At 34.4% G+C, this 26722-nt stretch overlaps 2 protein-coding genes across 3 annotated transcripts; both read left to right on the forward strand.

Moving 5' to 3' along the window:
* Nucleotides 1-10305: 10305 nt before the first annotated feature.
* LOC132790374 (fibrinogen-like protein 1) lies at nucleotides 10306-12270 on the forward strand. Its single transcript, XM_060798871.1, has 3 exons — nucleotides 10306-10410; nucleotides 10480-11676; nucleotides 11746-12270. The coding sequence occupies exons 2-3, from the start codon at nucleotides 10742-10744 to the stop codon at nucleotides 11858-11860; spliced, it is 1050 nt and encodes a 349-aa protein (XP_060654854.1). The 5' UTR covers nucleotides 10306-10410; nucleotides 10480-10741; the 3' UTR covers nucleotides 11861-12270.
* A 9055-nt stretch (nucleotides 12271-21325) lies between these two features.
* Nucleotides 21326-26206, forward strand: LOC132790805 (G-protein coupled receptor Mth-like). 2 transcript variants are annotated; one of them, XM_060799509.1, is made up of 9 exons: nucleotides 21326-21520; nucleotides 22875-23373; nucleotides 23434-23593; nucleotides 23655-23840; nucleotides 23901-24164; nucleotides 24234-24316; nucleotides 24379-24464; nucleotides 24535-24729; nucleotides 26042-26206. In XM_060799509.1, the coding sequence occupies exons 2-9, from the start codon at nucleotides 22903-22905 to the stop codon at nucleotides 26139-26141; spliced, it is 1545 nt and encodes a 514-aa protein (XP_060655492.1). In that variant the 5' UTR covers nucleotides 21326-21520; nucleotides 22875-22902; the 3' UTR covers nucleotides 26142-26206. The 2 variants fall into 2 exon arrangements, with proteins under 2 accessions (XP_060655492.1, XP_060655493.1); XM_060799510.1 differs by having other exon boundaries at nucleotides 21326-21516.
* The last annotated feature ends 516 nt before the right edge of the window (nucleotides 26207-26722 follow it).

The following is a 26722-nucleotide window of genomic DNA, read 5'->3' on the forward strand; positions in this document are numbered from 1 at the left end:
CCGAAATTCTGAACATGAATAATGCTTGAGGATAAATAGAAATATTGCCAAGTAGAACAGATAAGATATGAGTTTAAATTATGACGGTTCAAATATTAAATGGAGAATATTTCAAAGTTCAACTTCAACTTCGACTTAAAGTTGAGCTTCACTTGCTTAGGATAACAAAGTAAAGAAAATAAAGTTTTGGGGGGATGGAGAACAACGGGTACTCTTCTTTTAAATGAAAGTAAATCTAATTTTAAGAGCTGCCTTCTACTTCTTCTCTCCCCCCCCTGAGGGCGCACCCACCAATTATATTAATACAGTTACTCGAATTTATGGCTGCGGGGTTGGAACTGGCAAAGGAGAAGGGAGAAGGGAAAGTGTCGCCAAATTGAATTTGCATAATTTTAAAAGCCGACTGCGGCTTCCAAGTGGCTAAGTGTGTTGGGCATATTGACAGGACACGCTGGCAGGCTGGCAGACTGGCAGGAACTGAGACAGGACTCTGTGAACACGGCGCAATCGGAATGGAAATGATGTTTTTGATTTTGATTATGCAAATTTAAGTGTGGCAACAATGTTTCGCCGCTGTTCATTCGACCTGAAAGTTGACGCTCCATGAACTTGCCGAAATATCTTTTGAACCGGAACTGTAGCATGTTAATTACAAACTGGCTTCATTCTCTTTTTCCCAGATGTTAAAGATACAATATCTGTGCATTAGATATGCGCTAATTTCAACTGTAGTCAATATACTATTTGATAGAAGTACTTGTTCAATTGAATGTGACCCTCGTGACCCACACTCGAGGAGGGGTCAAGCACGCTTCTCAACTTGACTGAGTTCTTTGGCGACAGTTTAATGGTCACCCTTAAAGTCAGCGTCTGATATTAATCCATGATTTTCATATAAATTACTTCATTAGAGCAGTTCGCTTCTCTTGGCTTAGTTTTCTGCAAATATTTGTAATGAAAGTCCAACTGGAATTTATATTTATTTTCTTGCTTGGTCAAAGTGTTGACATCATCGCTGAAGAAGTTTAGAGATTAAAACTAAATTTATGCTTTGCATTAAGTTCTTAGATACATATATTACAGTTGATAGTCGATGGGCAAGGAATATTTGATTAAATTGTATATAATAACAACAAACTACAATTTATTAAGAATGTATGCTAAGAAGTTTAACTCATTCTTTTTATGTTTCTTTAAATCTTAAGTTATTTAAACTATAAATTTAAAAAAATATTCATATATTGCGATTAACATAAATATATTTAGAATATATCCTCTATGAAGTTTTCTTTAACTTTTTTCCAGTCCTTAAGTCCTAAGTTTAATGTAAGATAAAAACTATTGAAAATATTTTGAAATGGACTGTATATTAATTTTACATAAAATTCCTAATATTTTCATTTCGTATTTTAAATATTTCATATGTATAAGATTTCTGCTTTTTAAAGTGGAATAAAAGTCATATTTCTCTTACAATAAAATGTACTTTAGCTTTTAAAATGTGATTGTCACACAAAAGCACATTCACCTTTGCCATTTGTAGAGCATAATCGGAATTCTTTTGTTAAAATGTGAGGCGATAAAAATCGCATCGACAATCGATTGGGGAGTTTATTGTAGTACAAAGAATAGACTCGAAAAGTCTTAAAGCGGAAGGCTCAAATGGTTTGCATTTGTATTGACAGATTTGCAAAAATATTTTATTGCCTTCTCTGTTTCTCTTTCTCACTCTTTCTCTCTCTTGGGCACGGTCACGTTTTATACGATTTTGAACGGTAATAATCGATCCCTGTGGCACTTTTAAAAAGAATAAATCCGATTTCAAATGCCGCCGAGGGGTTGAACTGCTCTAAATAGAAGTCTCAGAGATAAAGGACAGCTTAAAGTTAAGGTAAACATCGGAATTAAGCTGCAACATGTTTGCGAGTTATTTATGTAAACTCCTTCGTGCTGCTTTTGACTCTTCTTTGTGGGCAAATCTAGAAGGATTAAAAACAAATCCACTCGAAATTGAATACGATTAAATTTCGAAATTGACCTCTGACTGACCATATGCAAATGGGTGTCTCCCGTCTCTTCCCTCTTCTCAATCCCTCTTTGTCTGACCCTCATCTAATCGAGCTGTGAAAGTCAGTAGAAACCCTCTTCTCTCGTGCCTCTTGCAACACTTTTTCATTGTTGCCGCAACAAATTTTAAAATCGAATTTCAAAGGGGTGTCTCTCTGGTCACGCCACGCACCACAATCGTCGGCTTCTCCTCTGCCTATGGTTTTTTTTTTCATTTTTATTGTCATGCAACAATGCGAAGGGTTGCAACGTGTGGCAGTATCGTGTTGAGGATGAAGCATGAAGGGTGCTCTCTAAAAACATAATTACGCACATGTAAACAATAATTTAATTTCACACTAATGCAACAAATTTGTGGGCTGATTGCGGGTTTTGTTTAACAAGACCATGTGGCATGCAACACTCTCTGCTCAAAGGTGCTTGCCACCATAAAATACACATGTGAGTAAAGCATATAGTATTTCCCTTGTCCCTTGCTCCAGTTATGACCACACACTCTGATTGCCTATAGATTTTAGATTTATGCGAATACCCTTATGATTTCCCAATGCTCACAAATCCTGATTTTCCATCAATAAATAATGTGAATTATGAAAGAAATTTGAAAGGATTGCGAAATACAATATATGTATATATATAAAGTTTAAAGTAAATTAAAGTCAATAAAAGTTTTATTTTTAGTTTAAAAAATGTGAAATCAATGGATGTAGATAAATAATCAATTTGTTATTACACAAAAATGTAAAAGAATATTTACATATTTTGCCAGCGTCTAAAATTTTCAGTCAAAGATTTGTACTCCAACAAATTTCTGTCTTTATCGTAACATATTATATTATTTATTGTAATATTTATTTGTTAAATTTATGTCTATTCATATTATTCAAACCATTTGGGAATTATTTCCTAGCACTTTTTGTTATTACCAATTAATATTTCCCAATTATTTAAATGATTTATTATTTGATGGTATTTAGAATTTTAGAAGTAGTTATTTCATTAGTATTCAGAGTTTTCTGATTTTTCCAAATAACTAACTTATCTTAAACTTCGTTTGGTTATTTTATATATTTTCTCTACAAGCCATTTATAAGTTATTTCTTAATAATTTCCAGTACTTATTCCTTCGACTTGCCATTCAAATCAATCCTTTGCTGTCAAAGACAAAGTGCTCAAAAAGACGCAAAAAGTCAATTCGGAAGTTAGCTTAAAGTGCAGCCAATGTTGTCACATATCATTCAAGGAGCAACACTGATTTTGGCAACTGTTCTTGTCGTAGGCGTGGTTGATGTCAATGCCAAAAAAAGCAAAGAATTTCAATTGAAAATCATTGAATTGTGGAAAATCCAAGCCAAGGGATGGATGGCAAACAGAACTCAGAGTCAGAGACAGAGTCAGACTCGTCTCGATAGTTTATCCATCACAATCACAATCAGCGACAGGGAATCGCTTCTGCTTGAATTAAGCCAAATGAAGAAGTGAAAGCTGGACAGGATGTTCATTAGGTTCGCTGCATTCGGTTATTAAATCTAGATATCGCACCAGTCTTCCAAATGAATAATACATGAAACGCTTAATGCTGAGAAGAATGAAGAAGAATAGTGAATGCTGTCCAAGGATTAAATGATTATCTATGCACACATGTGTGTGTACTTAATTTCTGCTATGGGGGAATCGTAATTACCCAGACAGAGTTCAGGGTCGAGTTTTGGGTGTTAATCAGTCGATGCTGAAACTTTGCAAAATGATTTACTGCTGCGGCAAAAATTGCAAAATGAATTTGTGCAAATGATTTGCGGCAAATTTGTTGGACATCCTCGCCTTCGATATTTGCGCAATTCATCTGTCCCCATACAAATTGTTGTTGTACATTTTTGTGTAACCGGATGCGGCAGCTTCTCCCCAGCTCCAAATTCACTTGCTCTTTCTCTCACATCAGCATACGTAATCCAATGAAACGAATGCTTTATTGGCCTAATGGGGCAGGAGTGGGAGTGAGAATGGGAGCAAGAGAGCACAACATGTGGACAGCTAGCCTCCAGAGGATTCGAAAGTGTATCGAAATGAAAAAGGACAATTTAATTTAATTTGCCGCAGCGGACAGCAGCGAAGCAAAGGATATGTGGATAAAGGACTGCGGCCATAATTCACACTTGTGGCCACATACTCACACACATATTTGCCTTTCACTCCCCTCGGCTTAATTTATGGCCACTAATTATGTCGATGATAAATTTCATTTCGAATTATGACTGCGAAATAATGCTGCTGGAATTTTATAATCCGACAGTCGAGCATTCTTCCTTCCCCCTCTTGAAGTGTGAGCAATAAAAAGATAATCATGATTTACCGACAGCATCAACATTTTTCCCAAATTCCAATTCAAACACTTTATTAGACATCCTCTCTGTCAGCATATCCTTGTTCAGCTGTCACGCGGCATTTTATTAGCATATTAATTATAGAAGAAAGAACGGAAAAAGTTTGAAGCTGACGCAATTAAATGCTCCAACGACCAATTCAACTTTGACACCTGTTAAATCTCTTTCCAACTTTTCATTTACCTAGCACAAAAAAAACCTCATTAATCTTCGTATTTTGTGTAAACACAAAAAAATCTCTTTTTTATGGTAATTGCTACAAAGTTACATTGACTTGAGCATTTCTTTTATTGGTTTCAGCATTTTCTCTTACTTATCGATTTCATTTAATTATTTTTGCATAAAGGAAACTAATTAAAATACCACCGAAGGGAGAGTCATATGACTCTTATATGTACTCTGAATGTGTCGGGGGAATTACGCAATTCAACGCAATTCCCGAGCGGGCGGTAAACTAATTTGTATAAACTAATTGAGAGATTTGTTGCCGTTGTCCAACTTCATTTTATGACGTGTCTCTCATTAGCAATAAAACTCTAGCAACCTACAAATGGACATACTATACATACATATGTATTTATAAATAGTAGCCAAATGAGGGCAATAAAACTGGGTTGATTTGCCAAAATAGCAATCCAATTGTGGACAGTACTTTGAGGAGGAACTCATTACGTTGCGCTTCACTAGAACTAATTGCGAGTATTAAATAGTTTTAGTCGTGTATGTTTAAAAATAGCTGAGCGAATAATTATTTTATTATTTTTACTGCGACTTTATTCTACTTTGAGTCGTATTCGTAAACGTTATGTTAGGTGAACTTCGTTCAATTTTTTTATCAGATTCGTGAACATTCCAAGGAAGTTTCAATTTTGCCAAGCGAATATTTGCTATTCTGCTTTGCGTTGCTTTCGTAAACGTTTCGCTGCTTGTCAATGTAGCTTTATTCTTTTTTTTGCATCATGTTCGTCACATTTGGTTTTTCTGACAGCAGAAAGAGTCGGCAAATTATTTTTCTTATACGATTCTGTTTTGCGTCCCATTCGTAAACGTTTCGCTGGCTGCAGAGACAAAGCAGCTCTATTCTCTTTTATTCGTCGCATTTTAAACGTTTAACATTAACGTTTTTCTAGGCAAATAATGTATACGATTCTGTTTTACATCGCATTCGTAAACGTTTCGCTAGCAGCAGCAACTGTTAAGCTTCATTGTCTTTCTTGCATTATATCCATGACAACTCACAGTATGTTGCAGCTAAGCAATTTGTGCAACTCTTGCATTGCCTTCAATTCGTAAACGTTTCGCTGGCAGCTAAAATAGTTTAGCTTCGTTCACTGCTCTATATCTTAGTTTGCAATCTCATAGGCAGTAGTTAAATAATTAGTGCTTTATGTAATTCCACTTTGCATTACATTCGTAAATGTTATGTTGGCACCTTCTTCGCTTTATGAAACTTGTATGAAAGGTTCAAAAAGTCTTCTTCTCTCCGGCCTTTTTCTATCTTTATCATCATTTCGGTTTTTACTTCGTGTTACTACAATTCTTAAATAACTTATTGACTGCACTCAAGTTTTCTGTGTATACTTTTTAATTTAACATAAATATTAAATATTTATAATCTAATTTGTTGTGCTTCAACTTTAAAACGTATTCCTATTTGCCCTAAGCTCTCTTTTTATTCATAATTTTGTTTAATTCCAGCAAATATTTGACCACCTAATGTAATTGCCATTGTTCAAACTCTACTCTCTGAACACAAACCTCTTTAAAATAACTTACAAAGTCATATTCGCTATCTGTTCATCTACATTTATGGACTAATAGATAATGTAACTTTTGAAATTGTTTCCCAGACAGAGAAGCAACTCCTTCTCCCCCTGAATTTTGCGGTTAATTGCAGGCAACGCACCGTCGACATTATTGTCCTTGTTACTTATCCAGCACACGGATATTTTGTGTGTGTGTCCCATATGAGAAGCTGTGGGGAATGGGGAATGGGAATGGAATGTGGAAGCATGGCGAATGGGTTTATTGTAATTGTGCTGCAACATTTTGTTAAAATATGACATATTTTATGGCTCAGAGTGCTTTTATCTGAGGCCCTCATGTGTAATTTGCATTTGCATTTTCGGCTGAGATTTCCACGTAAATGAAATGGAATTGGTCCCATTTGTACTTTATTAGGGTTAAGTTTTCGGTTCGTAATGAGCTTGAAGTAAAGTAAAGTTCTCTCTCTTTTTGCTCTGCTTGACAATCGAGACACATTAGAGAATCGTCACAGTTCAGAACGAGTTGCAGTTTTACTTTTGCTTACTTTTGTCTGATTGATTTTGGGTCTGTTTTTTGTGTTTTTGTTTTTTCTTGGAGGGAACATTTCAAATTGCAAAATATGCGCGGAATTTCTTGTACTCGTGGTATAAAATGCTTTTTAGTTGGCGTCGCTTAAGAAAAACACTCAAATATGTTTTCTGCGCCCGTTTTTTTGTTTGAATGTCTGCGATGTCTTTTGGGCCCTTTTGCGCTACTTTTGTCGAACGCTAAAAGCGTGTATCCAACTTCTGTTCCCGGCTATGTTTTTCAGTTTGTTGGCGCAGGCTGAGATCGGTCAGCGGACAACTGCAGGTGAATCAAATCACATCGAGGCGAACTCGACTCGCATTGAATCGAATCGAATCGAATCGCATCTCAACTCAACGAAAGTATCTCTCGATAAATTAAATCAAATTTTTTACATTTTTCTGCATGTTTAACGCGTGCAAGGAGTGAGGCGAACCAACATAAATGTCAGCTCAAAAACAGAGACTGAATCAAGTTTAGAGGTTCTGATTTTTTCCTGTATACCTCAATAGGTATTTGTCTGTGAGGGATCTTTCTTTAGTTGTCATAGTATTTGCTTAGTTTTAACAATTTTTGTATTACTATGAGAAACTAACTAATGAAGCCCATCGTAGTTATATATATTCATCTGCAATGTCTTCCTCATACCTTAGACTATTCAATTGAATATAATTCAACATGATATACATAATTACAAATTTGTGAGATGCTCTCTTATAATAATCTTACGTTTTGTTCACATAATAAAATAGTTCACTATTAAGAATCTATAAAGAATTCAGTATAAAAGGATTGTTATATGAAGACTCAAATTGCTGGCTTAATATTAGAGCTGGCTTTATATTAGAGCCAGCAATTTGAGTCTTCATTCATATTTTCAATACAGTATTTTAAATATTCTGTACTAATTTATATATCTTTAAACATTTTTTATTTAGCTTGTAGTATTACATATCCACAATTCACATTTCTTATTATTTATTTTTATATTTTGAAGATATCATATATAACAGGCCAATTGAAAAGTTCCCGGCCTGCTAATAAAACACATTTTTTTTTTGGCAAAATTCGTTTTCTTTATTCATTCACTTCAAGATAGATACACTGAATCCTCTAACTCTTAGATACCACTTTTGTGGTACGATTTGTTCTTTGCCTCAAAATCACCTCATCATTCGTCGAAAATTTCTACCCAGCGAGCATTCTTTTGAGACCTGAGAACAGGAATTAGTACGCACAGATTATTATAGAAAATTGTTTAAAATTTTGTAATGATGCTTAGAGTTTTGCATTATCTATTCTCTCTTCTTTTTTCTCTTTTTAGTTGACCTAAAATATTTTCTCGTCTCCATTGTTAAAATGGTGTACTCTTTTTCTTAGCTTACTTACTTACTAAAATACATTTTATGGGAGTGTCGTAAACTACTCGAGCTTCCTTTTCGCTTATTCATAAGTACAACTCTCATTTCCTGCATGCTTTGTCGCATAATCTCTTCTTATCAGCTTCCATGGCGTTGCTTTCATCTCGCAATTGTGTAGTTATGCTTTCTAATCAAATAATCTGTTCACACCAACGCCTTGGCGCCTGCAACTCCAACTTTAAGCTGTCCTTGGCTTCCGTCTCGAGGCTGTTCTTCCTGCTCAGTTCACTTGCTGGTGATTTGATGCAGCGTCGGTCTTTCATGTGTGTCATCGGAAATTGCTTTGGCAATTTCTTAACTCGTTCTTCCCCCTCTCTCCCTCTCTCCTTGTAGCTCACCCCAAACCAAGGCTAACACGCCTCATCATTGCCGCCGCACGCGTTGCGCCCCGCGTTTTGGTTCGCTAATAAATTCCGAGGACTGAGAACTGAGGCATAACCCCTTTCGCTATATGGGCGTCTCTCTATAAGTTGTATCTGGGCATGTCATCGCTCAAATAAATGTGAAAATGCTAATTTAACCCTTTTTATTATTCATAGTCTTACACTTGGTCGAGCGTCGTCTTATCATCATCGTCATCCTCATCCTTACACCATCCGACAAGAGTAACAACTCTATTTGCATTCCTTGAGGCCTAGTTCCTCAAGGGGATAAGCCAAAGCAGACGCAGACGATATAATTTGTTGAACTCGCATCTCTTTGGCGTGACAATGTTGCAGTTTTGCTTATTAAGACATTTGTCAACTTAATGCCCAGCCATTTAGTTAAGATTATTAAAAGTCAGCCTCTACAAAATCAACTAATGAAATGTCTCGCTTTCTCTTCTTTTTCTTTCATCCCCATTCCAATGACAACTTCCTCACATATCCCTAATAGACCAGCACACGCCCCCAACACGTGGCAGTCTCACGGCATCACCACGACTAAAAAAAAAAAGGAAAATATCTGCTCAATTTTTGCCTCGAATTTCATGTGAATTAGTTGTGAATCAAACGATTCAAACGAATGCCACAGCGACGCGTGTGTGTCAATCAAACAACAGCCAAATCTATTGTGCATAATTTACTTATGACATTTTTGCGGAGCTCTGACAATTTTATTGAATTTAATGCCGCTTTTTATGTCCCAAACCGAGAAAAAAAATTGCCTGCATTTAGCAAAAGGCCATTCAATGGGGTGTCACATATGAGAATGTCGATTGTCGGTTGCCTTGGGCTATGAGAGTAAAATAACGCTGAAATAATCTATGAAAGCAGGGAGAAAGTAAATGTGAATGTTCTATCTTAAATCTTAAATCGAGCGAAGAAATATATAAGTAATCAGTAGAAATCATTTTAAAAAAAAAACCAAAATAAATATAGTGACACAGAAAATAGTTTTAGAAAGAAAGAGTTTTAGATCATAAAAATAAACAACATGGTAATAATAGTTAATATAACTATTATTTTGAAATTGCATATATTGAAATTGCATATTGAAGATGTAAATTAATATTAGATAGATAATCATAACAAACAAAGTTTCAAAGTGGAATGTGATCAACTGCTAATTATTTTGAGTACAAGCAAAGCAGTCTAGTACCGCAAAATACTAAAACAAAAGGTAATTTTTGGTATATCAATAAAGTACAACATTCCAAATATACCATAGAGGTAATTGTGTGTTAAAGCAGCTAAAGCCCGACTGAAGAAGGCGTTATTTACCATACAAAAGTAATTCTTCAATAACATCTTCAATTTTTATCCGATTGCATCTAAATTCTCAGGAATATGTTTTTTACTGTCTGTACCAAATTTATGATAATAGTGTAAAACAAGTAAGAAAGCTATAGTCGAGTGTGCTCGACTGTGAGATACCCGCTACCAATTTTAAATAAATGCTAAATATAGCGGTAACTTGTTATTTTTTTGAATTTAAAAAAACTTACAGACAATCATCCGACCTTGAAATCTCTTCTCATCCGACATTGAAATCTCTTCTGCCGATAGAGAATCTATTCCGAGACTCTAGGTTATCATTACTTGACCTCTCTCATTCAGATCTATTGAGCGGCAGATTTTCAGTGACTTTAACGAAATATTCAGTTACAAATTCATTTTTTTTTGCGGGCAGTCGAAACATTTAAAATGGGCAGAATACAATTTAACGGAGTTTTATTACTGATGGTCCTTCAAATATTGTTGGTGGCCACAACAACTGGAGATGAAGTGAGATCAAAGATATAATAATAATACGAATAAAAAATGCTCAAAGTGTATACTTTTTCTTCCTATCAGACGTGTGAATCAGACCGAATAATGGAAGAACAGTGCCGCATTCATAACTATAAAACTGTTAAACCTTTGCTCAATTATTTTAGACAGGTTAGAAATGAGTTAGAACAAAGTGAAACTAAGGAAAAGCAGATAAGTGAATTAAATTCTGATCTTATGGAAAAATATCATGAAATTGTACGAATACATGAAAAATTCATGAACGAGGCAGCTCTATTAAATGAGTATAAAAACAAAGTAATCAAAGGGGGAAAACGATTTGCAAATGTGTCAAACTAAAGTTGATAAATCTGAATCTGAAATTAATTCACAACAAAATATTATTAATAATTTAAAAGAACAACTAAAAGATAAATCCACCAACTTTGAAAATTGTCAAGTTCAATTAAAATCTGTTAGTTCTAGATTAATTGAAAAAGATGAAAATATGAAGAGATTAAGTGAGATTATTAAAAATAACACCGAACATCAGATAACACTTGAGTTGGAATTAGAGAAGAGTAAATCTACATTAATAAACCATGAAAAAGATATTCAGTTATGTCGATCAAAAATCAACAAATTAAATAGGACATCAGAGAACAATAGAATAGAACAGAAAAAGATTCAACTGAAATTAAAAGAAAGTGAAACTAAGCTAATAGATAAAGTAAACGAAAATCAGTTATGTCAATCTGAACTTGATAAATTAACTCCAAAAACATGCATCCCTTTCGGACAATATTCAGGAGTTCATCAACTCAATGTCTCTGGCATAGGTTTATTCAACGTTTTGTGCGATAATCAGTTAGCTGGACATGGATGGATCGTAATACAACAACGAGTTGGGGGAAATGAGAGTTTCAATAGGGATTGGGCAAAGTTTCGCAAAGGTTTCGGTTCTTTTGAAAGCGATTTCTTTCTTGGATTAGAGAAAATACATCGTATCATGAGCTTGCAGCGTTTCGAACTTTACATACATTTGGTTGCCCAGAATAGAAGTGCCTACAACGCTCGTTATGACGACTTCAAAATATCTGATGAAGATAATGGATATGCACTGAGTTTGGGTGAATTCAATGGAACTATTATTGAGGATGGCATGAGAAACTCTAAAAACATGAAATTCTCAACATTCGATCACGACAACGACAAAGCTGGTGATGGTAATTGCGCAGTCTGGTATGAAAGTGGCTGGTGGTACAATAATTGTGCTTCTTGGTAAATATTGCAAATTTTTATTTTCAAAGGAATACACATAATTATAGATTTTTGTCGTTTCTTATGCAGTCCTTTAAATGCACCATATGGGCCAAATCTAGGTTGGTTGCATAATTGGTACAACAATTTGTTACTTAAAGAAGTTAAGATGCTAATTCGCCCCAAAGAAGAGATGAAGAAGTGACAAACTGAAAAGCTGAAATTCCCATATTTGGCTCAATTATATAATCATTTATATATAATTGGTGCATTAAGGAATTGCGTTCTGAAAAATAAAACGATCGACTATTTAATGCAGCGATTAAGATCAGTTTATATTGCATTTATTGTATGTTTTGATGAAGCAAATTTTAAATCTTTAGACGCTTTCAATAGAGGTGCAAGTACAAAAGTCAGTAAACTTATGATTATCCTGTAAATAACCTTTCAATAGAACCTTTAATATTAATGTAATTTAAGAAATGATCTATACATATTCGTTTCTTATCTAAACATAAATGATGCAGTTTTGTTAGTACTAATACATACAAAATTTTGTCTTTGCAACATTAGTTGTGTATATGTATGAAAAGTCAATAAAAAACTTCCCCATGTGCTTACAATTAAATTCACAAATTTATTTTAATTCCCAGAATTAACTTCCCATATTACATAAATAACAATTTACAGCAGGAAATTAACTTCATAAGCAGTTAGTAAAGTTTAGCTAATGTCTCAATAATGTCACTTAATTAACATAAATCTTCTGATAATTCCAGGTAGAAACAGGTCTTAAATTGTCACTTACTGGAGTAAAGATAGTAAAGCGATTGTTAAGTGCGCTCTAAATCAAATGCTTTGGTCCACTTAGCGGAGGACATTAACACTGTTGTTTCACTTCATTTGTCGGCGATGAAAGAGGCAAGAGGCAGGCAGCAGTTTGTTGTAATGCCTACAAGGATTGCCCATTAAAAATGTTAATTAGTTGCACAAACATTGAGCATCGGTGATTGCAGCAGCCCGAAGCAGAAGTGTGTGGAATTTGGTAGACACACGACCAGCGGAGTTGCAGTGGCAGTTGCAGCTGAAGTTGGAGGCAACTTCTGGTGGCAAAATGCCGACATCGCGTGTATGCAAATTGAATGCGTGGCTGAAGCAGAAGCTGCCTGCTGAGGTGTCCCCCCAATTGAATGGCAATTAAGATAAATGTTCGCAGCATGTCCGCACTTAAGAATGAATGCGAGTACGCTAGTGAGTGTGTGAGTGTGAATACAAGTATGAATAAGCGTACTCAAAGTGCAGACAGTCTGACGTCTTGAGACGCAAGTAAAGTTTCATAATTATGAACTAATTTCGCAGACACTTTGAACTTTAAGCAGTGTCACTTTTGGCCAAACACATGCCGTCTATTTACAGGTTCACTTTACCTCCCCCTCACCATCCCCTTCAGCTCGTCCTTGCCCTCTGCAATCGCATTCGCAATGCTTGTCACGTTTGCGACGGCGTCTGACTAAAAAATCGATACGAATGTCCAAGCGGACAGAGGCCAAGGCAAAAAAAAAAAAATGCGGCTGAAACAGCTGCTACCACGCCCCCTCGCTTCGAACGCCCACACACATGTCTAACGGTGCATTGAACCAGAGCAAAAAAAAAAATAGAATGGAATCCAATGTTAAACTCTTTTTCCTTCTTCACTTCAAAATGACAATCATTAATTTTCACAGATCTCTTTTCGCAAAGCGTTGCAAAATTTTTATAATTTTTGACTTTTGATAAATCACAGAATTTCATTTCTTGGTCATATCATTTGTCAACGGCGATTGCATATTGGTATCTAACCCCAGAACTATTTCGGAACAATTCCCCTCCTCAAAACTTCTCCACACATGTCTTTGGGAACTTGGCTCAAATATGCGACACTTTCGTCACGGGCCAAAGTTGAGTTTTTGGGGCGATTTCAGCTGGAACATAACAAATGACCTTTGTTCGAGATGAGTTATGATGGTTCGCATTGTTCGAAATGAGAGAAGCATTAGAGCGCTTAATGCTCCCCAGAGAACGATATTACGCTCGGGTAATATGCGAACACACAACTCGCTCTCTCTTCTTCCACTCTCTCTGGCAACCCTTTTTGGTCCGCTTGATTAGCAGACAAACAAGATAAACATAATAATATTTTGGCATATTTTAATGGGCAACTATTATAAATGAACGATGGAAACAAAGACCAAAGACCTAAGAGGGAACTGTGTTTATTGGGAGGAATGTCCTGAGAATATATTATACTAGCTATAGAAATGAAAGAATGCAAGCAAAAAGATATCTTGTCATATTATAAATGTTGAAGGAAACCATAATTAAATAAACTCAAAGAGGGAACTTCGTTTATTACTAGGAATGTCCTAAGAATAGATTATACTAACTAAAAAAAAGAAAGGAATTTAGAGTCTTTAGGAATAAATAATTTTGTTTTTGTATTATAAGTAATTTAAATTAAAGTATAATAACGCAAGCATAAGAAGAATAAATGAAAAAGAAAATTAAGATTAAATAAACACTGAGTGGGAACTTTGTTTTCTGAGAGGAATATCCTAAGAACAAAAGATTATGTGAGAAGAGAAGAAAAGAACACAATTCTAGAAATGAGTTATTGTTTTTCCGAATATTAGTAAATAAAAGTAAAAATAATTCAACCATGAACATATTTTAATATACATATGTATAGAAGTGATGTAAATGAAAAAGTAAATAAAGATTAAATACAATCTGAGAAGAAATTTAATGTATAAAGATGAAAGGAATTTAGTTTTCACTATTATCAGTAATTAAAGGTATATTAAAGTAATGCACTAATGAATATATTTTGGCATACTTTAATAGAGAACTATTAATAATGTTGAAGTAATTAAAGATTATAAAGCAGCTAAGGAGAAAAGTGTTGATAATAGAGAACCGTGGCTAAAAAAAGTTATCGAAGCAAAGGGAAATTAGTTTATTGAAATGAATTCCTTAAAACATAAAATTAAGATGGTAAAAAAATGAAACGAATTAAATCCTATATAAAAAAGAATAAATTTCGTTAATATTAGTAATTAAAAGAAAAATAAAATAATATTAGCATAAACATAAGTTTATTAAATACAAAATACTTCAAATACAAGTTCATTAAAACATAAATTAATTTTGAGACGAGTTCGTTCTTGCCTGCTTTAAAAACGAGTTCTGTTAAAGCAACACATTTATAAACTTATTGCCATTAATAACATGCCAATTTAAATTAAGAAATACAAAAATACAATTCAATGAAATTCGCATACGACCTTACCAAAAACTCACTTAAGTCGAAAAAAATTCGCAGAAATTTTTCAAATTTATTTGCACTCGTTATTCCAGACAAGAAATAATTCGCTCCACTTTATGATATATCGATAGCAGGCTGTATCAGGAAACAAGTGGCATTGGATAATTTGCAACCTGCTTCTAATTGTGCTGACAATTTTTATGGCTGTCATATAAAATATTGGAAAATTATGCAGAAATAATGCGTGTGGCAAATGCTTGTTGTATGTGTTGCACGAATATAATACGTATGTTGTAAGTTGTGTTGGGAGTTTTCCATCTGCTACCAGAAATGCTGTAGCTTTTATCAAAAAAATTAGAGCGTGAAATAAAGCAAGCAATACACACAGGGAACTCAATTTATTGGCAGTAATAAATCATAGCTGAGAAGCTGAGATACAAGCAAAGAGTCAGGGTAGGAAAGGGGATGAGAGGATGAAGATGAAGGAGAAGGACAACTACGAGTTAGTTAGAAGAAGACGAACGCAGTTTCCTGTTTGATAACTTCAACGCTCCGAGTGGTTTTGTATTAATGAAATTTGTATTTAAAGGTATCCCAAAGAGTTTTGCGCCTCACGTTGTTTCATTCATAAAATCCAAGCGAGTATTTTAAAATTTGAGGCACGTGCAACGTCGCGCTATTTGCTATGGAAGTTGATAGCATCTCAGAAACAACAACAGAAAAAAAGTCAAATAAAAAACGCAGAGAGAAAAGACGCATCATAAATGAAACAGAATTTAAGATAGAAATTAAGAGAAGGAGTCGAAAAAGGTGCGGGAGTAATTGAAATCTCGAGAAAAGTGAATGAAAACCTTTTTTTTCTCGTTTCTTTGGTTTTTTCGGTAGGTGAAATTCAGAGCGCGTGCTGAGACAAGATTGAAATCAAAGTGGAATCAACATGAAACCATCATCGTTAGCCAAGAGAGCTGAGCTGTTCCCTAGACTTGTTAATTGTCGCGCCCAAAAGAGATGTTTTCATTCATCAGAAATTTGCTTGCAGGCAGGTAAAAGATCTCTGATATACCAAAGTTTAGATCATCAACAGTGGCAGCGGAAACGAAGTTAATAAAACACTATCGAAGTGTGATTTAGGTAAACGAATCTTCAGATACGAAGTTTAAGAAACTGTCTGCTGAATTTAAAGGAAATTCATAGTGAGGTTCAGGATGTGGTTCTAGTATAATGACGTTAGTTTTGGGAAATTTATGGAAAAATTATAGAATAGAATATATATTTTGTAAGAAAATAATTTGTCTAGCATTCTATAGTCTTGGTTTATATTGCCGATCTCATCAGAAAAGTGCTTATAAAACTCTAGCGCTATGAGATGGAAGTCAACAAATCTTTAGATATGATGTCATAGAAACTGTCTGCTAAATTTAGGAAAATTTTATAATAAGGTTCAGGATTTGAATTCAGTACAATGAGGTTAATTTCGGGAAATTGCATGAAAGTTATAGAGGACAATATACACTTAGCAAAAAATAATGCTTTTTACTTTCATGATAGTTTAAAGATATGCTAAATAGGTAATCATATTGAACTGATCCTCGAATCTCGGAGTTCAGCGGAAACGGCCTAAAAAACATTATTGATATTGGATTCATATGCACGAATCTTCAGATATAAAATCATAGAAACTGTCTGCCAAATTTAAAGGAAATTCATAGTGGGGTTCAGGATTTGGTTGTAGTGTAATGGGATAAGTTTCGGTATATCGCATAGAAAGTAATAGACTATAATAAATATATGGCAAGGAATTAATGCTTTATCTTCATAGTTTATAGATATGCTAAATAGGTAATCATAATTATCTCTGCAAGCGCTGAATTCAACGGAATTTGCTTAAAAAAAACACTATCAATATTGGATTCAGATGCACGGATCTTGAGATATGACTCCATAGGAACTATAGACTTAATTTAAGCAAAATTAGTAGTCAGGTTCAGGATGTGAGTTTCGCCTAATGAGTCTATTATGGAGAAACTTCCTTAAAAAGTGAGAATGCAGAACGCATTCTACATTCTGTTGATATCTTGTATAGATAAGCTAAACAGCAAACTTTAATGAGCAGATCCTGCAAGATAACTCTTCAGAGTTATCAATCACGATCTGCATCGTAACATCGAAGTAGCTCCATTTCAATTGTTGGCCAAATTGGGCTGAAAGTGCGTACGTTGGGGCGGCTAGAGAGTTTCCATAAATTAAAATAGAATTCCACGTATGATCGCTGGCATCCTTATAAGCTGATTGGCGTGATCGAGCCATCTAGGGATTCTCTTTGCCAGACCGAGACGGAGACAGCGACAAAGACGGGAGACAGAGAAGAAGGAAACGTCTAAAACTGGCGTCCAGCGATGGACACGTGCCTAGCCGCAGCTCTGTAATTTAAATTTTAATTTCCTTTTTAATTGCATTCAATTAGTGAGACGAACTGCATTTGGATCGCTATGGATCCAGTCTGACTGCCAATCATCGTCATCATCACCATCAGCGGGGCTAATAAACTGTCATAATGCTTGTCAAATGGCATTAGCTGGATTGTGATTGGTAAAGTGGAGTTGATCGAGGTGTTTTATCTACACGATTGGAAATTAAAATATGAAGAAAATATAGCAGTAAACATCTAGAACTTATTTATATTCATAAATAGTAGAGAAGTAATATTCAATACATGTTTTTAATATATGTATATATCTTTATTCTTAAACCTAATTTTCAATATATGAACATTTCATAAGTGAACTTAAGTTTATATTACAAAATTTCATAAACAGTTGAAAAAAATGTAGAAAAACAATGTAAGAAACATGATAGGAAATTAATACAAAAATTTGAGTCGTTCTATATTAAAAGTATAGTTATTAACTGATTATCTTCATTTATCCGACAATGCTTTTAAAGACAGCATTCGAAGTATAAATATAAAATGTAGAATTATATTCAATGGAAATTTATTTTACTTTAGTATAGAAAATATAAGCAACATTTAATAAAAATGTATATATTACATTATAATTTAATGTTTGAATTTTTTTATTTCTAGAGCACTTTAATTGAGAAAGAAAAAGTCCGTAAACGTGGGCCTATCTATTCTTATTTAACAGCGCGTTAAAAAAGAAGATACAAATAAAAAACTTAAATTTGAATTCTAAATAATTTCTACTCTCAATAACCCAAAAGTTACATCATTTTTTTTATGAAACTCTTTAGTGCAATGTTAAGATCTTTAACTGAAGTTTTGCCTGCGACTTCTTCCTGCTCTTCACCTTCATGTTCATCTTCAATTCAATCAGTTTTACCTGTGTTTATCTGTTGTTGTTGTTGTCGCTGTTTGCTGTTCGCCGTTTGCTGTGGGTTGTATCATTCTATTGACCATTTATGGTGCGGGACATGTTTTTGCCTTTGGTCGTGTAATGTGACTAATTGGAACTGCTGCAACTGGAATTGTTGCTCATTGTTCAACATAATTACCCAGCACTTGCAACCATCCAACCAACCATCGAACAAGTTTTCCACTGACTTTGACTCTCGACTATCGACTTTGATGTTGTCATCTTGCAAAACTGAATCACAAATGAGATTCAGTTCAGTCGATCAACTTTAATCAACTTCTCAAGGAACTTGTTGCCTTGCTGTTCAGGTATATTCTCTTTTCCCCCTCTCTCTCTTCTGCTCCTTTCTCTGGCAGGTGTCTCTGGGCATTTCTTTCGGACTGAAATTTATGACATTATTTTGTGTGCAGTTGACCTTTCTCAGAAAATCATCATTCGGTGGCTAACTGTACAAGATGTTCTCACAGCATGAGATTCTCAGCCTTATAATAAGTGTCATAATATTAACAATACCATCATAATAATCGCAACTACACAGATCTTAACTGTTAGCATAGGCGCCATAATAAAGACCTTTTTTTTTTTTGGATAAGAAATCTTTATTTTCTTGTGCTATATTCACAAGTCTCAATTGTGCAATATGTTTTGGGAAAATTCGTTTCAAATTAAGTATTTGAATAATTTGGAAATTTATGAACAGGTTGCGGACTCAGCTGTAGTTGAGTTACGGCCAAATTGCGTGCAAAACCTTTTTTCTGGGCCCCGAAAAGTAAGCTGAGGCAATTGAAGAGAAAATGAAGTGTACTCAGATCCTTTTGTCAACATTTTAAATGCATTTTTATTGAGATTCATATCGCGAATTCGCAGACTGTGCAAAGAATTCAATGCGACTTTGAATTGACTTCAAATTCCTTAAATTATTGCCTACCCCCAAAAGAATATATACTTCTACTTCTATACTCTAGATTCTAGATCCCTTCCCATAGGAGCACATATGCTCACTACGGTTGTCGATTGTCGTTTTGCGATTCCAATTGCGATTGCTGCTCTGTTTCTTTTTTTTTTTCTATGTCAATTTTCAATCCCAATGCCAAACACTGTCTGTCTACGACGAGTTTAAAATCGCTTTAGCAACGCGCACGTTTTATGCGAATTTGAACGGTAATAATCGATCCCTGCGGCATTTTAAAAAATAAATCCAACTGTGAGACTTTCGTTTGCTCTCTCTCTCTCTTCTCTTGAGGGTGGTTGAGACTGTGAAACAAAGAATGAGGGGAAGTGGAATACTCTTTGAATTATTGCACTTGGCTTAGTTTGGCGAAGCACACATGGAACCCAAGCAAAGTGAAGTCGAAGCGAACTCGAAGTCGAATCGAGTCGAGTGGAGGCCAAGTTTTATGCGTTTCTTATCGCAATTTGATTTGGCAGCTAAACTGCACTAAATTAAAAAGTGCAAACAAAACACTTTTGATAAGCATGTCCCGAACTTTATGGCGCTCTTAAACCTGAAACCTGAAACTGAATCCGACAACGCCAACACGCCGCTACTTAATTATGTTAGAGAGAGATGCTAGATACCAAATGTTACACAACTGGGATATAACATACATATTTCGATTTAAAGTCAAAGTGACATTTTTTAAGTATGCAGCGGAAAGAAATGTTTGAAATAAAAGATTGTACAGCAAAGAATATATTATATGTGGACTTATGTTAAATATAATTTATTTAAGAACATTTATCAAACAATGAAAGAACAATGCGAATTAAATTACAAATATTTAATTAAACACACCTGATTTATACTATTTATTTCAGCAACTTAAACAAGAAAGAAAGTTACAGTCGAGTGTGCTCGACTGTGAGATACCCGCAAACCATTTTGAATAAAAGAAATATATTTTGCGGTATTTTTCCCAAAATATACCTATTATACTGCAAAAATACTAAAAATATACCGAATGGTATATTTGGTATATCGTATTCAAAATATACTATAGACGGCACAATATACCAGATTGCCAGCCAAGGCAACTAAGACCCCTAGTAAGTAGACGATTTTGCCCATACAAAAGTATTTCTTTAATAACTTCCACAATTTTTATCTGATGGCAACCAAATTTTGAGGAATAATAACTACTGTAGTAGTTATTGTATATACCAAACAACTCTAGCTTTAAAATTACGCTTGTTATTCGATTTTTGATTTGCGGGGGCGGAAGTGGGCGTGCCAAAAAATTGAAACAAATTTGATCTGCGTGCAAACATAACAAATACTGTCGAAATTATTATATTATAAAAATAATATATAGCTCTATCTCTTATAGTCTCTGAGATCCAATGTTTCATACGGACGGACGGACAGACACACACACGGACTTGGCTAGATCGTCTCGGCTGTTGACGCTGATCAAGAATATATTTACTTTATAGGGGCGGAGATGCCTCCTTCTACCTGTTACATACATTTCCTTCCGGCACAAAGTTATAATACCCTTTTACCCTATGGGTACCGGTTATAAAAATGAATGAATTTATATATTTTATCGTAAAACAGAACAAGTTTCTAAAATCAATCTTAACTCTAAATATAGTGCTTATCTAAAGCTTTAAGAATAACATTCATTTATTTTTAAAATTGTTTCAGTTTATGTTATTTTCACTGTAAAGAGCTCGGACGGAATTCATGAAATTACCCATATGTATATTTACATACAGTTCTTTGACTTGACTTACTCACTCACTGACCGAAGTAACAAAGCCCGGTAAATGCTAAGAGGCAGCCATATCTTCATTAGCCGACCATATGCATTGCAATAATTATGTTTATAAGCTGTGGGTCAAGACTAAATATATAAATATTATGTATAAGTATTCAGATAAGTGTCATTTAACTTGCAGTGATAACAGCATCGGGTTGCAGCGTGAATCAGCTGGTCACTCGATGTTGTTCTGAATGTTATTCGCATTTCAATTATATACCAGCAGTCGAAGTGACCAGACGTGATCCCAGTTTGGCGCGTTTTTCGATTCGGTTTTACTGATCAGTAAATCAGCAAAAGGGGAAACCGTATCACCCCTAAATTTAGAGTGAAGTGATGATTCCCGTGAATACAATTCAATATCTTAACCTTGAAATTTCTATCTAGTGCATTGATACTACAAATTTAAAAACTGTGTAATACTGTGAGTAAGTGACAATAAATAACTACCACAAAAAAAAAACTAGTTAGTTTGCCGGTGTATTACTTTTAACGAGTTTAAACTACTTGCTGAGCACGTTAACTACTTTCCGAAAATAATAAATCACTTCATATAAATCTGTTATTTGAAATTGAAGGTGTTTTACTTAACATCAGTTGGCTCGAAAGATCCGATAATGTTGTGCATTGGGAAGCGATATAAATCGTTTCCATGTAATTCCGGTCTTAATTTTGTACCCTTCATACCAGTTCGAATTTATATACAAACAAATTCGCTGGAATAAAATTGCATATGGGAAAAAAAACATAAACTGACACAATGTTAACAAGTAAGAAAGTTACAGTCGAGTGTGCTCGACTGTGAGATACCCGCTACCCATTTTTAATAAAGGTAAAATATAGCAGTATTATTTTAAAAATATACCGAAAATACCAAAAATACTAAAAATATGCCAAATGGTATGTTTGGTATATTCGATACAGTACACCATTCAAAATACACCATAGACGGCACAATATACCAGATTGTCAGCCAAAGCAACTCAGACCCCTAGTAAGTAGGCGATTTTGCCCATACAAAAGTATTTCTTTAATAACTTCCACAATTTTTATCTGATCGCAACCAAATTTTCAGGAATAATACCTACTGTAGTAGTTATTGTATATACCAACATTTTTTTGATTTGCGGGGGCGGAAGTGGGCGTGGCAAAAATTTGAAACAAACTTTATCTGCGTGCAAACATAACAAATGCTGTCGAAAAAAAAATTATAGCTCTATCTCTTATAGTCTCTGAGATCCAGTGTTTCATACGGACGGACGGACATGGCTAGATCGTCTCGGCTGTTGACGCTGATTAATAATATATATACTTTATAGGGTCGGAGATGCCTCCTTCTACCTGTTACATACATTTCCTGCCGGCACAAAGTTATAATACCCTTCTACCCTATGGGTAGCGGGTATAAAAATAAGAAATGGTTATTTTTATAGCTCTAGATTAGTACTTTAATTAAAGCTAAGAATGGTTTTGGAATTTTAAGAATAACCTTTAAGAATAACCTTCAATTAATTTTAAAACTGTTTTAGTTTATGTTTTTTTCCGCCATAAAGACGGTCGCAAGCGACAAACTCCATCAAAGAATTCCCCATATTTCTATAAATAATCTTTATCTAAAACAAAAACAGAATGGATCAGAATGTCGGTTGAATCACATATCCTCATCCATATATAATTTTGTATTTTCTTAGAAAGTTAATCAACATTTGTTATACTCACTCATGATTTGGTAAATATTCATGTATTTATGATTGCTTATCAATTCTTTTTTGAATCATGCAGCATTGCAGAACAACATTTCGTATACGCCATGTGGATATTATTATTAATGATTGCTCTAACCGGCATCAATGCCGATATACCCGATTGTGATTACTATGACACAGTGAGATTGTCGGAAGACCAGAAGTTACCAAATGGTTCGTACAAGTATCAAAATATCATAATTCCACCGGAACTAACTGGTGAATATGATTACGAGATTCGTATGGACGGAGACTCCGAGAAGGTTTCAAGGCATCTGCGCGGTTGTGCTTGTCGCTTAGGCACTTGCATACGATACTGTTGTCCCAAGAACCAGAAGCTCGTTGCCGACGAGCGTAGATGCAGCGAGGATATTCCGGAGTTATATGACTTTGATGGCTTTGTGGATTTCGTTTGGAGGGATGGCACCGAAATGAAGATGCCAGTCTCCGATGACTTAATCATACAAAGAGATCTTCCGGTGCCTTGCTCAGAGCATATCAGTATTAACGGTCAATACACATGGAAACTGCTGGAGGTGTGGTTTAGAAACTGTAAATTGTAAAGCAATGCAATAATAACATTATTTTATTTTAAGAATGGAAATATCTCATACCTATTTGTATCAGATAATTCAAGTAACCACCGATCCAAAAATCAATATTGTCTACAGCCTCAGCGATTTGGTAACGAATCAAGGATCCAACTGATTCCACAATTTTGCCCAGATCCGCGAACTATATGGCCAAGCGTAACGCGTATGCTAATCTCATGTTTGTATTTGATTTTTGTTATTGAAAAGTTTCCTTTTTTTTTCAGTGCTTATACTGAGTATTGTTTGCTCCGTTTTTACGATCGCTGTCTATATGGGATTGCCAAAATTACGAAATCTTCATGGAATTTGTTTCATTTGTTACTTGTTCATGTTGGTAGTGGCTTTTTTGTTACTACTTTTCAACAACATTTTTGCTTCGTCTATGTCGGAAAACCAATGCAAAGCAATTGGTAAGATATATTTGCATATTTATACTTAAATCATTATTTAGAATAGGATTTTTCGATCAGGTTACGTTGGATACTTTGCTGTAATGTCGACATTTCATTGGCTCAGTGTTATAAGCTTCGATTTGTGGAAGAGCTTTCGGGGCACCAACTATAACGAAGATTATACAGTCGCATATCGGTTCACCATCTATAGCATAATTGTCTGGACATCTGCGGCTGCTTTAACCCTAATTATATTTATTATTGATAGCACTTTGGATCCAAATGATATGGATGAACTACCTTGGATGCCAGGAGTGGGAATATACTCCTGCTGGGTCAAAAGTGAGTAGATCAACAACTCTAAATGATTAACTCTGATCTCACTCTGAATCAATAAATAATTCCCCACAGCCCATGATTGGTCTGCAATGCTCTATTATTATGGGCCTATGTCAATACAAATTATTTTCAATACGACAATGTTTGCCATGACGGTGAGTTAATAAGTTATTATTAACGAAATTGAAATAACAAATTCTAATTGACTACTTTTTAGGCGATTAGAATTTTCAAAGTGATGGATGAGATGAAGAATTTCCAAGGGCGACTATCACGCAATCAACGTGTCCAGTCGAGGAAGGAGTAAGAAGAGATGAAAACATCAACCAATTGTTATTGAATTTAATTTGTACATTTTTCCTGTTTTTTTTAGGTATGGTTTATTTTCCCGACTTTTCATTGTTATGGGAGTTCCTTGGACTTTCGAGATACTTTCGTATTTTGCACAATCTGATGGCGTTCTCAAAAGAATATTTTTACTTTTTGATTACATCAATTGTGGTCAGGGTATTCTCATATTCATATTGTTTGTGCTAAAGCGTAGTGTTCTTAAGCAATTAGCAAATAGGTAAGTATTTCTAGAGCTAAAGAAACCGACGAAAGAAACAAAAAACTATTTGAATCTTAAATTTTGTAGCTGGGCTAGGCAATTGTTTTGTTGTTATTATTATTGTTCTTTATTTTTTATACCCGCTACCCATAGGGTAGAATGTATGTAACTGGTAGAAGGAGACCCTATAAAGTATATATATTCCTGATCAGCATCAACAGCCGAGACGATCTAGCCATGTCCGTCTGTCCGTCTGTCCGTCCGTCCGTATGAAACACTGGATCTTAGAGACTATACGAGATAGAGCTATAAGTTTTTTACGACAGCATTTGTTATGTTTGCACGCAGATCAAGTTTGTTTCAAATTTTTGCCACGCCCACTTCAGCCCCCGCAAATCCATAAAAATCAAATAACATGCTAAAGTCGAATTTTGGTATATACAATAACAACTATAGTAGTTACGATTCCTAAAAATTTAGTTGCGATCAGATAAAAATGGTCGAAGTTATTAAAGAAATACTTTTGTATGGGCAAAAACGCCTACTTACTAGGGGGTCTTAGTTGCTATGGCTGACAATCTGGTATATTGTGCCGTCTATGGTATATTTTGAATACGGCACTATATCGACATACCAAATATACAATTTGGTATATTTTTTTTTAGTATTTTTTGCATTTTTTGTATATTTTGAAAATAAATACCGGAATATTTTGCATATATTCAAAATGGGTAGCGCGCATCTCACAGTCGAGCACACTCGACTTTAGCTTTCTTTCTTGTTTAGTATTGTTGTAGTATTTTTGGTATATTTTGAGAATAATTTAGCAAAATATTTTGCTTTTATTCAAAATGCGTAGCGGGTATCTCACAGTCAAGCACACTCGACTGACTTGTTTAGTATTGTTGTAGTATTTTTGGTATATTTTGAGAATAATATTGCAAAATATATTTCTTTTATTCAAAATGGGTAGCGGGTATTTTACAGTCGAGCACACTCGGCTGTAGCTTTCTTACTTGTTTTTAAGTATAAGGGGTATAAAATCATTATCCGATGATGAAATTGAAAAAGTTGGTCTACACGAAGGGGAATATAACTAGCAGAAAAATCCAAATATTTTCACACAAGCAATTGGGATCGTTACTGAATTGTTCACGTTCTTTGTTCTTTGGTGTTGGTGTCTGTTGCATATTAATAATACTAACCACATTAGAATGTTTGAGTTAGTTTGGGTTGAAAATTATTGAATATTATATTTTAACTTATTATGAATGTATTTTAAGCTTGTTCTTATAAACATGTGATCTAATAAGTGTGTTCTTTTTTTTAGTGGTTGGAAGCAGCAGAATTCAAAGTCGATGTCATTGAAAGTAACACGATCAACACGGAATTTATCCTCCTCTGTATATAAACAAAAGGAATGCAATTGATTAGTTCTTTATAAAATTAAATTAAATACTATAAATACTCTAAGTATATAAATTAAAAAGTAACATGTACTATTTACTTTATTTTGTTGAAGACTAAGAATAATAAAATTGTATATTTTTGGAGAATCAGAGATTGTAGAACTTAAAAAAAATGACTGACAGACATCATGTTATACTAAGGAATGATTCATGACCACTTTCAGTGGGCATAATAATAGGTGACACGTCTAAAATAAGTATATATTATAAGGTTAAACATAATCTTGTTAACACATTCGGCTTTCTTGTTATAGGTAAGTACTTCAATTATATGAGCCACAAATGTGATATAATAGCTTTCTTAGACTATTAACATCTGGTATCACTATGGAAGTCTAAAGGAAAATTATACGCAGACTAAGAGTCATAACTCACGTCTGCATTGTAAATATCACATATTCTCTCAGTTGATTAAATATTTGCAGTTCAAGTTATTGCAGAGCAAAACACTTTCAACGTCTGGCTTTGGATGCAGTTGTAAGTGTAAAAAACTTCTGCTAAAAAAATCTTCAAAATGGATATGCCAAAATAAATCTATATTT

The sequence above is a fragment of the Drosophila nasuta genome, chromosome 3 (assembly GCF_023558535.2).
Source record: "Drosophila nasuta strain 15112-1781.00 chromosome 3, ASM2355853v1, whole genome shotgun sequence".
Classification (NCBI taxonomy): domain Eukaryota; kingdom Metazoa; phylum Arthropoda; class Insecta; order Diptera; family Drosophilidae; genus Drosophila; species Drosophila nasuta.

Coding starts and splice junctions, on each gene's coding strand:
- LOC132790374 (XM_060798871.1), top strand. CDS start 10,742: ATGTGTCAAACTAAAGTTGATAAATCTGAATCTGAAATTAATTCACAA. Junction 11,677..11,745: donor TACAATAATTGTGCTTCTTG/GTAAATATTGCA, acceptor TTTCTTATGCAG/TCCTTTAAATGCACCATATG.
- LOC132790805 (XM_060799509.1), top strand. CDS start 22,903: ATGTGGATATTATTATTAATGATTGCTCTAACCGGCATCAATGCCGAT. Junction 24,165..24,233: donor ATACTCCTGCTGGGTCAAAA/GTGAGTAGATCA, acceptor AATTCCCCACAG/CCCATGATTGGTCTGCAATG. Junction 24,730..26,041: donor CTTAAGCAATTAGCAAATAG/GTAAGTATTTCT, acceptor TCTTTTTTTTAG/TGGTTGGAAGCAGCAGAATT.